We start from the raw sequence: 15,330 nt of genomic DNA on the forward strand, positions 1-15,330 counted from the left end.
AGAACACGGCCCCACTTCGTGCCTAATAGGCATGCGTGAATAGAAGAATATGAGGGATATAGCCTACTTGCCCCGTTTCCCAGAGCCATCGTAGCGCTACGTTCATCGTAAGATACGTCGTAAGCTCTCCCTCTAGGTGGCGCATCGTTTCCCAGAGCCTCCTTAGCCAAGGTATACCTTACCAAAGGGATATTTTCTTAAGGGCGGTCTGAACTCATCGTAAGCTGTTCCTTAGCAATGTGCTCCCTTCATCCTGTTATAGTTTTAGCCTGATTAGAGCAAAATTATACTTTCAAAAAGGAGAGTTGCAATATATCACATCTATCTACCCTACCTGCGCAAATTACATCATTAGTGTACAATAAACATTATGTCAATTAACAATGAAAACAATGTTTTTGTAGCCGACATAACAAATCACAGGAATGTTGTCTTTTGAAATTGTATTGAGCCAAAGAAAATATAGGGACTATCCATAATATAAATTAAACATTTTCTTATGTAAAGGACCATCATTTTGTTATGTAAAGGACCAAGTTTATGGCATGGCTTAAAAATAAAGCAAGCGGATGTTGGAGGCGGGCTCTACAGGCTCGAGCCGGATGATGGGGCGGGCTTAAAGCAGTGAAGTAAATAGATACCAGGCTCTTCTCCCCGAGGAGAGACTGGTGACGCGAGGCTAATCGAATCTGTCTAAAGTTCTTAAAACCCGTCCACTTGTCAATGTTCCAATCAAATTCCTCTAAACATATGTCCCACCCTCATAGCTTGTTTGCGTCAGAAATACGTCAAACTACGGAAGTTAGATGATCTCAAACGTCCGTTTCAGATATATATTATTATGATATTATGTCTAATAATACATTTGTTGAAAGTAAAGAGAATTACATGCCAAAAAAAACAGATAGGACACACTTTGCAGCAGTGCGACTTTTGCCCCTCTCCTATGAGACTTTTGTCCCGCTCGGCAGGGACAAAAGTCGCATTGCGCTCTGTCCGTTCTCGCCCTATTTATGTTAAACTCTTATATCCTAGCACGAACATTACAGTTGATAATAGTGAAGGACATGTGCACGTTGTGTGTCATAAAATGTGGAATCTCTATCTCTATTAATTTCGGAGTAAATGGAATCGAACCAAAAAATGCGACTTTTGACCCGGCTCTCCCCTACTCTTTTTTTCACCCAACAATTAATCAGGAATCAATAAGGGAATCGATAAAGAATCGGATCGATAAGCAGAATCGATAATGGCATTGGTATCAATAAAATCGGGGGATCAATTCCCATCCCTAGTTGTTAGGCCTACTTAGACTTATGAAAAAGCAACTACACTACAAGGTTATAGGCTCAGAAAAAAAAATGTGATAGGCTACCCCCCGGGCCTCAGAAAATTTGGCTATATGAAACTGGTCCTTGGTGCAAAAAAGGTTGCTTTAACACAACAAAGACAAGAAAAACAACCAACCACCTCATAGGGTTAGGGTCTGGATGTGATCAGAGACTGATTGCATACCGTGACCGTGTCAAGCATTTCATTGTACCATACAATCATAATCATACATAATGACAAATAAAAGATCCTTGAACCTTCTGAGTCAAATCTGACCCAATGTGTAAATCATTTTACTGACTTTCTGTGGATTGTGTGGAGATGAACCTCTGAAGGGCAGGTATTCATTGAGATGAATATGAAGACAAGCATGCAAGACTCACAAGTACAAGAGAGGGTTACCAATTTCTCTCACTCTCACAGAACAGCCATGAACGATTTCATGGCATGACAATCGCAATGATCATTGTGTCTTAAAGGGTTTCTTGATGATAACATCTCTGTTCCAGTGATGAGGGTCAGTCATTACTCATTAATCGCTCAGGTAAAAAAAAAAAAAAAGAAAAAAAAATAGAGAAAGTATCTGCACCTCAACACAAAAGGAAGTGGTTCTCTAATCATCCAATAAGAGTAAGCCTGGATATTCAGCTCACACCTCATTAAATCTGAATTGGATTTCCTTTCGGTTGCCTATGGTGCAGAGCTTTGTTCACCTCGGGTGATGAACCTCTACTAGCTGCCAATTAAGAGAAAACATCATTGTGCATATAAATACACCTCCTTCTGAGCAGATGTGTACCATCGCCTCAGAGTCCGTCTCAGTCATTTTCTCACTCATGTCTGCACTAGACCAGCGTCCTATGTTATTTCTAGTTCTGTTAAAAGCTCTGGGACTTCCCAAGGGAGTGGGACTCGACATGGCGGGTCTGTCTGAGGTATTCTCACCTCGCAGAGCTGAGGAGCCGGGGAGCTCTTCTAGAAGGATCTGAATGCTCACTGCCTCGAGCAGAGCTTTTTGGCTGCCATCATTGAGTAACCGCATGCAGTCGATGGGGGCCATTATCTTATCTAATTGCATCACCATAGACGTTGGTTGTGCTCCGGGCTTTTGAGGGTGACGGGGACATGGCCTACTGTACTGTGGTCAGGCTGCAGTGCCACATCCCTGTGGTTCAGCACATCTTAAACTTGACATTCAACCTGAGGAATCTATTCTGGAAAAGCCACTCTGTGCTGTCATGGATTTTTTGAACATGAATAAACTTGTTGTCTCCTTGAAAAACACGCAAGAGGGTTGCTGGTCTAAAGCATAGGTAAGCTCAGGATAAAACAAGCAAGACAATAAAATGAGGCAAGTCTGGAGTGAAAAGAAAAAACAAGAGTTTGCTTTCGCAATGTACTTTTGACCTTTAGACTATAGCAACACAGATTCGATTTGCTGGTAACTGCATCACAATGATTACACGGTGCAGTGAAAAGCTTTGTATCTTTTACACATGTAAAGCACACGCTTGCGCGCGCGCGCGCACACACACACACCACCGTACAGCTGGTTGTAGACTAACAGTGTGCTGCTGGTGTTAATAGATTTCTGGAATGGGAGGCTTAGCAGATAAGCCTATTCTTTGGCCCAGTCCCAATGTCCACCCTTGCAGACTCGCAGACTTAAGGGCGCGCTCCCGCGAAGTCCGCGAGGGCTTAGGGGTGTCCCAATGTCAACTCGGCAAGTGCGCGAGGGCTCTCCGGCAGCCATTTTGAGCCCTTTATGGCCCCTTCCCGTAAGTCTGCACTTCTGCAGACTTAGCCCAAGGGAATTACCCACAGTTCATAGCGTCGTGACGTGAAACACGGGGTTACCTGAAGAACAGCCAATAAACAAGCATGGACAGATCAACCAACCCTAATGTTCACGTTACAAAACAAAATATGTTTTCATGTTTTCAGCTGGACTTGCTTATCTGCACAAGTAGCCTTATAATTAATTTGGTTTCATTATTTTTAAGTATGGGTTATTAACCCCATGGGTTTGTATAATGTGATTTGTTTAAAAATATGTAGGCTATGGTTATAATTTACATCGATTTCTGTTGCTCTAAATCATATGATTGCCCAGTTAAAAGCAGTATGACATTAATTACCCATTTCGGTGCAGTGTTCTTTGAATTGAGATTTCCAATATGAATATGGAAAGAGTTGTGAGGTGCAGGAATGTGTATACATAATATATAATCATTCTTAAGTTAATACTTTTGGATTCATCACAAACAAGAATCACAGGCAGTAATGTAGGATCGATGCGATCCTACTAACAAATACTGGGTTGGGTTGATATTTGATCGCAGATGCGATCGCATATGACCACAAAATGAAATGATTTCAAGTTGAACAAATGTTTTGAGGGTAACACAGAGAGTTCTGATAATGTAAAGGGGATTTGACTCAGCCAAAATTAATTTACACGAAGGCCTACAAGAAAAACATGTACAATTTACAAATTGATTTAAAAAAAAGCCCCACGCCCACAATAGTAAGAAATATGTTTTCACGTCAACGTAATGTGATGTCACAAGTGCTGTCCCATTCCTTGTTATACCAATTCGAGCCCTTGCAGCCTCTCACACTCGATCACTTCACCAGGTGACGTCAATAAGTCTGTGAGGGCTCAGGGCTTGAGGGTTTAGGGGGGACATTGGGATTGGGCCTTTCCCTCTTGATACGGACTCATCTTACCTTCACATTATCGAGAAATACTGTAGGATTCTCCAACCATTGTTAAGTTAGCTAACACACCGGCTTCAACAGCCCCGGGGACTTCATCCTTTTCAATTACAATGAAGTGGCAAAAACAAAAGATTGGTTTTCCTATAACCCCAATGTTCAATTGTTTGTACTACGTTCGGAGTGCGGGTTCAGTTGTCAGACTCACAGCCCTTCTCCTTATGTCAACATTGTCTCCATTCCTCAATAAATCCATCCATTAATCCATTGAGCCAGAGTTGAGTCCACTGTTGCTCTTTGGTCACGTTTATTCACAAAAATAAATATAACAAATAGAAAATCTTAAATGTTCGGCATGAGGCCGTGCCTGCTACTAAGGCTGAAATCAATGACGGTATCTGCTGTATCCGCCTTCTCCATGCTGCGCGTTGCATGCACCCCTATATGCGGGAGCGCTCACCACCTACAGGGGGGGCACACTGACACACGCAAATAAGCCTCAAGTCTGGACATAAACATAAACCTAAACGCGGCTCCTACAACAATTTCTTAATTATTTTATGTTATCATAATCCTTCTGATTGCATTTAATGCCCATCCAGTTCTCTACAGTACATTTCAATAATAGCTTGCAAATACATTAGGCCAGTATTCTACTGAGTCTGATTGCTCGGTCTAGCGAATATTAAATGTGTTCAAGTGACCCCTCACAGCTACTGTACCTTTCCACATGTTGAGTAAGTGCTTGTCTGGAGCTGTTAAGCTTTTTATACCCTAATTAATCTGCAAACGAATCAACTTCAACTAGGCAAAGCCATGGGTTGTGGGCAAAATTCTCTTTTTGCCGATCCATCCAATTTAAACTAAGCAGCCTAAAAGGTATCTGAGGGATGGAGGAGAGCGTGTCGTTCTCTATTGTCTAATCCCCTGGTTTCAGGCAGCAGGAGTGAGAGTTGGCCTAGCTGATCCAGGTATTATGGCAGCCCTGCCACCCAGGGAAGCTTCAAATCAGCCAGTACGTCAACCCCACCAAGGGTCACCACACCTGGCTCTACTGGAGGGTATGAATGAATCTCTAAAAGGCCAGGCGATGAACGGGATGCTCCCTGGTACAGCCAGGCTTCAGATGAAGGATAAATCCAGCATTTACCTTTCCCTCCATCCCCCAGGAGTAGATGTGTGTGTGTGTGTGTGTGTGGGGAGGGGGGGGGGGGGGGGGGGTCTTGTCCACGGCACAGCCAGTGTGATCTTGGAGGAAGCCTAGGCATTAAAGGAGCTGATGAGGCTTTCTTTAACCCGAAACTAAAATATATGAATAAAACATTGGTATTATCTCCAGATTCAAGGTTATTAAGGTATCAAACAACTACATATGCTAATGGTAAAGAGGACAGGATAACTTTTTGGACTGAATGCACTTTCAGTTAGAGAACGTCTTCTAGGTAACCTTGTTTTTAGGCTAAAACAAACATTTCATTATTCAGAGGGTGCAACACAATTAAAAAAAACATACTTCACAAAACTGAATCCTGGGTTAATTCAAATCCTTTGAGAATATAATCTCTGAAAAATGACCACCACCATAATCTATCGCTAGATTTAAAAAAAGGAATCTGATCTCTTGCATCACTTGGTTATAGTTGTAAGACAATTGATGCCAATATTAAGCAGATGCTTTGTTATTATTGCTGTTGGAGGAAGTAACTGAAACGAACAAGCAGCCAGTTGCTACACTTCAACCTGTGGTACATTTGCATAGGATATGTAGGGAAAAGTGCCCCGCTGGGATGTCTAATTAGGAAAGAGTATTTAAGAATAAATCTTGAAAGACAAAGACAAATTCTGTTGTTGAATTAGTGCCCCATGTGGTTTAGAGCGCTTGCACACCGGAACAAGAAACACCAGCCAAACAGGCTGCAGCATGAGAATAACCAAGACGCACACCTGCACACGGGAGGCATACGATTACAGACAGCATGCCATAGAAAGAACATTACACAGGACTGTGCTTTTGAACCTGGATAAAAGAGAGAACCGGATAAGGAAATAAACCCACAGCCACCCCCCCATACTGCACTGTGTATAAAATCAGCGAGCATCCTGGCTCTGACACTCCCCTGTGGTAAATAGCATGCTGTCCTCAGTGTCCTTCCCACAGTGCAAAGTCCAGAATGCAACCTAGATGCGATGATGCGGAGTAGGGAGGGAGAGCACAGCGGAGGGGGTGATGACTCCTTTAATCCTCAACCATCGCACACAGCCATATGTAGCCAACAGAGGAACAGCCAACTTTGATAACCCATTCCGCCACCCACTGCTCCGAGCTACCCCCTAGCTAAAATATAGTAGCCTAGGCTACGTACAGTCAACACAAATGTGCTAGCTGCCATATCTAAATAAAATCTCTTTTCTTTGCAGAAGTACTGACTTGTTCTTTAGTTTATTAGTGCAGGGCAAGAACATGGTTTCTGTTTACTGCAGCATCACTAGTGAATAACGTTGAAAATGTCTGTATCAGCTCAGGCGACACTGGCTCTCTCAGAAGAAATCTTGATCTTGAGCTTATCTTCACACCTCTGCACATCTTGAAAAGCATCTTTTTAAAACCTGGAGGATTTGAATTACGTCAAGCTTTTCTTCATGCCTGCAGGTTTCAATTAGCAACTGAGCTTTTAAATATGCCCTAGGACTATTAAACAGGCATTCATTGGCTGGAAATAATTAATGACAGGCAATTAATTAAAGCTTATTGAGAAATATTGCTGGCAAAATTAAATTAGAGAAACTGTTTTATTCAATAAAGTCAGTGAGAGATCATCAGGCAGCACATTCCTCAAACCTGATCACACACACACACACACACACACACACACACACACACACACACACACACACGTTTTGCTTGCCCTTATGCTACAGTTCTAAAAAGTGCATTAGGTAAATTCCGATTCTAAAGTACATCAACACATCAGAACTGTTCCCAGCGTTACAGTATGTAACACACCTCCCTTGTTCTCTGTAAAGCGCATTTTGTTACCTCTGTGTATGAAATGCGCTATACAAATAAAGCTTTGATTGATTCATTGATTTGAGTATGTGCAGTTGGAAAACTGAGGAGTGATATTAATGCACATGAAATCACCGGTTTCTCAAATGCACTATGTGTCATTAACCTGGAGGGAGTTCATGTTTTAACTGCTGACTCCGTAGCTCCTGGCTCCCTGAAGCAGACAGGTCCCCTTGCAGGGTACACAATCCATTATCATGAATCAGATGCAGCAACACAGACAGCTGCTGCATGAATAATTAAGGTCGGTACATTAGCACTTGAGTGGAGGTACCATATGTGTCGAGGACAACGTCATTGAGCAGCCTAAAAGCTCCAGTCTGTGTACTGGTCTAATGGCCTTTTTTTCCTGACAGAAATGATGAACTGTCCCCCACACCCTGCAAAAAAAGGAAAACGAGAAGGAGAAAAACATTTTCAAACCAACAAATCAAAAAATGACTTAAAAAGAGTTCACCTTAAGAGAGAAAGCCTGGAGCCACATTCATCCTTAATCTTGCAATGTGTCTGGACCTTGGGTGGTCAAGCTAACCCTCCTGGCTGAACTTGTACGGGAGAGCCGGGTTATTCAGGGGCAGTGATGTAGCCACCGTGGGCCAGGGCAGGGTGTGATTCAGTGCTTCTCAAGGAGAGGTCTGGCCAGGCAAAGTGGGGTTCAGTATTCCTGGGGTTACAGATAGCTATTCTCTCACATGAATTACTCTTGAAGCAAATTCATTTGGATTTTCTGCCCGGTGGGAGATAAGGCTTTTCCCTTCAACCAGATGAGAATGGAGCTGTAAAAAGTAAGGAGAAACACCTTGGGTGGACCCTGCCCCATTTGACTTTACTGCGGCACTTTTCCATCACAGGGAGTTTTATAGTCTTCTCCTCCTCCTCATGTGCGGAATCTAATCACAGTCCTGTGATTGTAACCACAGGGAAGGAGCGCTGAGGGGAGGCAGCAGCACTGTTCCCATTCCTCACCCCACAACTGTGGAAACCACCTAGGGACTTACTTACAGAGCCCTGCAGGTGTGATCTCTGATAGGTATGTTTGTGCGGTTTGGAGTAAGCTAGAAATATCACCTCCGCCTTGAGGTGACGGACATGCTGTTCAACATACATGTAAGGCATTTGGATAACATCATGACCCATGTTTCTCTCTCACCTCCATCTTTCCAGAAATAACAGACCACAGACGTTTATTAAAAAATATACATCACATTTATTTGTAATGACAACATGAGTCTCCACAGTCATCTTTGTGAACTAATGATGTGTTTGGGCACTACAGGTAGCCCTGTCCTCTAGGCCTCATACATCCACCGGTCCACATGTCACCAATCATTGATTTTTTGCTACCAGAACAACAGAAACTTTGACGGAGCTGACACACACCACTGGTTTTCTCTAAAGGTAACACAATGTACAAAAAGCAAGTCTGGAAATAGTAAGATTCTCGGTACTATAAAAACATTTTTTTACCTCTTCATGTGTGTATAAGAAAAACAATGCACTTATCTCTACAGAGCTTGCACTGCGTCGCTTGTTAGGCAGCCAGGGGGAAATCGATGCAGATAAAGAAAAGAAGCGGTCGGACTGATCCCTGTATTTCAATCACAGCAGCTTTCGGAGAATTATTCACAGCTGGAGAAACCTCCGAACTGCAGGAACCTTCTGGAAGCAGTTAGATGTCAGTCGATGGGAAAACAGCCCATAAAGTTAAAGAAAATGATTAAACAAGCCTTTCCACACAATGTACACCACGGTACAACACTACAGTGATGCTGGAAAGAAATGCAAATAAAGAAAGAAAAAGAAACTGAGATCAAATGCTGAGGCTCAAAAACTGAACAGGAAACTAAAGTGGATGAGGTGTTACTTGAGACTGTCCACGCCAGACTGCACTGGCAGAAGCAGACCCCCTTGGCTGGCCCCGGGCCCCCAGGCCCTGTGGGATAGGCCAGGCCAAAGCAAGCAGACAGTCTGAAAGGATGGGGAGGGTGACGGGGGGGACGGGGGGGGGGGCGTCAGGGTCAATCCTGGCGGAGGAGGAGGAGCGCGCAGGCTTCCTCACCAGGAAGCTGAAGGCACCAGAGAAACCATGAGCAGGGCTGTCCACCTCAGGCCCCACGGCAGGCCGTTGTGCAACGAGCACTGGCCACTTTTGGCTCGGACACCTGGGAGAGGGGTGAGAAAGGGAGGGAAAAACATTCAAAGGGAAGTCTGCTTTTGTATTCGCTTGCTGAGATTGAATGTGTGATCGATTTTGTCATGAAATATTCTTTTGGCGCTTTGAAACTTTCTTTAGCAGAGAACAACAGGGAGGCAGATTCAGACGTGTTTGCCACAAATGGCTTGTTTATTTTGCTCTATTAATTGCATTCAAGTCTGTGTTTGTCTTGTTGGTTGAAACTTAATTGGATGTGCAATGTAGGTGTAGGTGCTGACTCAATTGAAGACTACAGATTAATAACTATATGCTGTAAATCCCATTTAATTTACAGGTTTTGTAATCTCAGATACTTCTGACTTTTAGATCAGAAGACGGTTAAATGCATGGCATTACATAGAAGACGCGGTGTACTTGCAAGTGATATATCACTCACACAAATATCACATATATCATTGACACAAAATATTATTAGGATGGTCTTTACTGTTACTGACCAAGCTCTCCCCAAAAAACCCAAATGGAAATTGTAGTGATCCCGACCACCAGTCAGGAACGAGGTGGACTGTCAAGTGCACCAAGGGCTGGCACATTAGGCCCAAGAGTCAGACATGAGAGACGAGAGGCCTATGGTGGCAGATCCGGTCCAAGCATCTGGGACAGGCCGGGAAGGTAGTAATAAATAAGTGGATTCCTCTAAAAAACGGATGGATGGATGAATAATGAATGGTCCACACACACATGGAACTGACAAGGGCCCAGCTAGCTCTGGTGATAGGGAACCCCCCCCCCTCTCTAGCCAGGGTCTGGCGCTTATCAGAAGGAACAAAGGGATAGTGTTGGATGAACTGCCTGAAGACAAACAACTTTCCTGAATGAGGTTGCGAATAATAGATGTTAAAAGGAGAAGGTGTAATCAAGCAAGTAACACAGAGTGAATATCATTTATTGGAAATGTAATCACTTAAAGTAGAAGTAGACATTTATAAGTCATGTATCTGTTCTTAGTCAAGATCAACTATGTAACCTCGTATACATGTGAGACTATGTAACCTCGTATACATGTAATGACAATGGAATGATTGGAGAATGCATCCATGTATCAACTGTTTGAGTATATAGGTAATGCTTAAAGTAGGATATTTAATAAGATGTTAATCAGTGTTAATTTCGTTGACGAGAACTATGACGAAAACTATTCGTCAATGACATTTTTTGGGTTATCGTCACAAGACGATAACTAAATAAAAATGAATGTATGATGACTAAAACTATGACTATATCTATTCACATTTTCGTCAACAAATAAAAACTAGACTAAAATGGTTATGGAGGGACGTATGGGAAAAGTTCATATCAGAATGTCGAGGTTCGGGATGTGCGCAGTTGGATCATGGATGTATTAATAGAACGAGTTGGATGCAACCTACAGGTAGCCTGTGTGTAGCCTACATTTGAATAGTACCGTTGCTACACCGGCCGGTGGGAAGTCAACTAACAGCATACGACTGCTGCACCTGAACTGTTCAGTAAATGATCACAGTTCAGAAATGTCTTTGTCAACGTTCGCACACACCTGGAGAAAGAGGAGAGCAGACATCTGGATAAACTTCATATTTGATGCAAAGGAAAACAACCATTTGTAAACCGTGTGGGGTGAAAATGACTGGCAAAAATACAACAAACTTAAAGCGACATTTGGAGAACAGTCATCCCGAAATTCACGAGAAGGTAAGCACCCCCCCACCCCCGGCTAACGTTACTGTATTAGCTAAACCCAAGCTGGTGTGTTTCTGAAATACTTCAAATACAATACAAGCTAAAAGAAACCAGTGTTTCACGCAGGTTTATGGCGGGGGAGAACTGAAGTGTCTGATCATTGCAACGCTAACGTTAGTGGCTAGCTAATGTTAGGCACAGGTTAGCTAACGTTACACTGTGTAGCAACAAGTGGGGCTATGCTTGTGGCGGCTGGCGGGGGTATCTAGCATTAGCTAGTCTGGGTAAGCTAGCTAAGCAACTACTGCTGCTGTCTAATGTTATACTGTAGCTAGATGGATAAGACACGAACAGTTAGCTACCTGGCGCCGCCATAGCCCCTCTCCTCCGGTGACGTTAGCTAGCCTGTGCCTGATGTTAGCTAGCCTGACTAGCCAACTAGTGCTGACATGATAATGTTATAGCTTGCTATATCAGGCACAAACACAGTTAGCATCAGACTGGGGGAGAGGAATGCTTCATTATGAAACTGTCTGACAGAAGCAACCACGCTTCTGTCAGTCTGCCCCAGGGCAGCTGTGGCTACAGATGTATCTTACCACCACCGGTATGACTGTCTGAATGAATACTGGACTCTGTAAAGCGCTCTGGGTTTCATGAAGGGCGCTATATAAATCCAACTTGATTGATTGATTGAACTAAGCCTGTTAAATTTGAGTTGTCTAAATTTATGGTAGATTTTGTCGACTAAAATCGTAATGATATTTAGTCAACTAAAACTAGACTAAAACTAAAACAAGTCAGATGACCAAAATATGACTAAAACTAAATGGCATTTTAGTCAAAAGACTATGACTAAAACAAAATCATAATTTGCTGTCAAAATTAACACTGATGTTAATTAGACATTTATTCTGTGATGTCCTGCTTTGGGTGAGAGAGAGAGAAGATGTTGAATGCAGGGATTGTTAATCTGCCAGGGAGGAGAGAAGGACTGTGTTCACCCGACGAGACGTGACGTCAACACCCTGCCCTGCTGGGTTCAAAAAACAGCTCGCAAGGAGGGAGAGGCACTTCTTCTTTCCATCAACAGAGGAATGGAGCAAGTTAGACTTTTCTTTCCACCAACAGAGGTGTGGAAGAAGTCAGAGGCTGGAGACCTGGGAGCTATTCTCTTTCATGTTTTTCTTTTGTAACCTGTATTTTTCATGTAACTGGATTATCTGTATAATTTATGTATAACATACAATTTTATATAAAGATTTTTACCCTTGCATCAGATATTTTCTCCTCGCCTTTATTGGTTTGGTGAGTATTAATATATCTTACTTGAGTCATTGAATTGATGATTGAAATTTATCTTAAAGGTCTTACAGCAGGGCGATTAGGCCCGTACACCCAGGTCGACTAAAGATGGTCTAACCTGGGCCTTTCCTCCGGAGAGGGAGGTTGAAGAGGAATGCGTGTGTGTGAGTTGACACTGAGGAGTTGACCTTTGAGCTGTGAGCACGAACAGAGTTCTAAATCAAGTGGCACCGCTCTGACAGAGAGAGCGCATTGGAGCACACACACATTTGGGAGAGAGAATTGGGAGAAGCATTTTAAGAGAGGCTGTGACTGATTGACTCATGTGATGGTAGTTTAAGCAATAACACATTAGATTCATGAGCCACGGATAACAATAAAACCTGGTGGTGAGGTTCTATAAGCCGTGGTAGGGACTTCACATAATAAGCCATCACCTTGAGGTCGAAAGGTCAGTAGCCTACTCTTCAACAGAAATAATATGGTTATTCATCGAAAGGCCTCAATTAATGTCCCAACATTATTTCGTTACCAAAGACAAACCAGCCAGGGAGAAAAGCTGGGTGGCCGAGTGCAGGAGATGGAGGGTGGTCTTCAAGAGAGGCCGCGGTGTCTTACCAGAGGAGGTAAGGACCCGGACCTGGGAGCTGGCTGCCCCCTCCCCACCGGCGCTGACCGCTCGGACCTCCATGATGTAGGTGCCCCCTTCGGGCAAGGAGAGCACCGTGGAGGGGCTGGTGGTCCTGGTCACCTGGTGGTGTCCTCTTCCTTCCTGACGCAGCAACACCTACAGGACACACACAGCCTGCATATTCATCACGCTGGTCTCTCTGCCAGGGCGGATAACTCTATAGCGTATGGCTGCCCCCAGGTTACTACCCCCCCACCCTCCCCCGCCCCCGAACCCCCCCACCCCCCACCTTCCCCCGCCCCCGAACCCCCCCACCTCCCCACCCTGCTGCTACAGTTCTAATGGTGTTGGCCAAGCTGATTGTTCGTGGTCGTCTGAATGCTCAGAGAATGAATATGAGCTAGCAGGGGGAGATCACCGTGTAGCCGATGACGGCTGATTCGTTGTCCATTGATTTGACTGGGTCCCAGCTCAAAGACACGTTGTTGCCCTCCTGAATCCACATCAAGTTGCTGGGAGGCTGCGCTGGAGCTGAGGAGAGAGAGAGAAAGAAAGAGAGATAGAAAGACAGAGAGAGGGATAGAAAGACAAAGAGAGAGAGAGAGAGAGAGCACAGCGCTAAGTCGAATTAACAGATACAAACAAGGACCAAATGAGGTGACTTCCATCGAGGACATGACTATTCTTGTATTTAGTCTTGCTGTAGATGATCTACAAACATACAATCTGGGACACGGAGAAGGACAGATGCATTTATGTATTGCAGTATTGCAACAGTCCTGCACTCACGGGCTTTCCTGGTCTTGGCTGAGATAAAGGCGCTGGCTGGACCTTGGCCGATGCCATTGAAGCCTCTGACTGTGATGAGGTACTGGCTGTTCCCCTCCAGCCCCGTCAGAACAGCCAAGGTCTCGTCTCCCACGGTCCTCCTCTTCTGTCCCGCCTCCTCCTGCTCAGCCTCCTTCCAGTAGCTCACCTTCATAACCAACCATGTGTTAGTAATGCAAAACTCGCACGCGCACACGCACACGCACACACACACACACACGGCATACATACTTCGTATCCTTTTGGTCTTCCAGGGCCAGGATTGGGTGGTTTCCAAGTGACCCTAATTTCCGATGAGGAAATGCTGGAAGCTTTCAGATCGGATGGAGCCTCCCTGGGTTCTGTGGAGGAGAAGAGTGAACTTCACCAACTTCAACCGCTTGATTTTATCAATGGCCTCGTCAATGAGATTGACGCGCCTTAATACTAATTGTTATGCTAGCCAATCAGAATCAAGTATCCAAACTTTCCGTTGTAGAATGTTTATTTGCAATGTGGAACAAGTACGGGTACAGGTACATTGGAATTCCTGTCATCTCTTGTCCTTACACTATCTTATCAGTGCTAATTAGTTTCTCATTCCAGTCCTACAGGTATGCAGCTAGACATTTAAAGGATAAGTACACTGAATTTCATGTTTAGCCCTAGTCCTGGCTTCCCTGGCATGTATCTGACTAGTACAGGTTAAAATATTTCTGTTTTGCGCAGTACAGAGTTCTGTGTCAATAACGTCGGCGCGCGCGCCCTGGCTCGTTGCTAGCTATGGGCACACTTGAAAAACTCTAAAAAGTATGATATACGTGGATTTCAAGTTCAGGAATTACATGGTTTATGCTTACCAAGCTCTGAAGTCATCCTGTAAACACCATAGGTCCTTTCACCTCTGCATTTCGAAACAACAGCTAACAACAGCTGTGCGGAGGTTTACAGCGTGAAGAGATGGTTGTTGTATGTTTGGTGAAAGTAGTACTGTTTACAAGTTAGCTGTTGAAATGCAGAGGCGAAAGGACCTATGGTGTTTACTGACTCTACCTCCTGACCACTACGCTCTGCTACCTCGGAGCAACTGGCTGCCCCATCACTCTGAGGCCCCTGTGGTTGATCGACCTGGTCACGGCTCTTCTCTGTCCTGGCCCCGCAGTGGTGGAATGAACTGCCTACTGATGTCAGGACAACAGTGTCACAATACATCTTTCGCCGCAGACTCAAAACTCACTTCTTCAAGAACTACTACCAGGATCCTCCTTCTTAAGCACCTTGTGTATTTTTATTTTGATATTCTTCACTTTGCCTTCAGCACTAGATTATGCTCTTAGTCACTTGTTTTAGAAAGGAGATGCACTTGAGTTCTGGCAAGTAGTATTACACTGTGGGCGGCTGTATAGCTCGAGCGGGTATGACGAGCGGTTCAAATCCCGGCTCCTCCTGATGACATGTCGAAGTGTCCTTGGGCAAGACACTGAAACCCAAATTGTTCCCAATGAGCAGGCTAGTGCCTTGCATGGCAGCTGCCGCCATTGGTGTGTGTACTGTATGTGTGTGAATGGGTGAATGAGAGGCCTTCATTGTAAAGCG

The 15,330-nt window shown here is 44.1% G+C and overlaps 1 protein-coding gene across 1 annotated transcript in view; it reads right to left on the bottom strand.

The window, feature by feature from the left end:
- Window positions 1-9,172: 9,172 nt before the first annotated feature.
- Window positions 9,173-15,330, bottom strand: part of cntn5 (contactin 5) — a gene marked incomplete at its 3' end in the record, with an annotated part of 117,996 nt that continues 111,838 nt past the window's right edge. The window contains exons 19-23 of the mRNA XM_084437795.1: window positions 13,987-14,096; window positions 13,717-13,903; window positions 13,346-13,458; window positions 12,915-13,083; window positions 9,173-9,279 (exon numbers count right to left, since the gene is read on the bottom strand). Of these exons, the coding sequence (XP_084293921.1) occupies window positions 9,173-9,279; window positions 12,915-13,083; window positions 13,346-13,458; window positions 13,717-13,903; window positions 13,987-14,096 (686 nt within the window). The remainder of the gene's footprint in view (window positions 9,280-12,914; window positions 13,084-13,345; window positions 13,459-13,716; window positions 13,904-13,986; window positions 14,097-15,330) is intronic.

This window comes from Borostomias antarcticus (assembly GCF_949987555.1).
Source record: "Borostomias antarcticus genome assembly, chromosome: 1".
NCBI lineage: Eukaryota > Metazoa > Chordata > Actinopteri > Stomiiformes > Stomiidae > Borostomias > Borostomias antarcticus.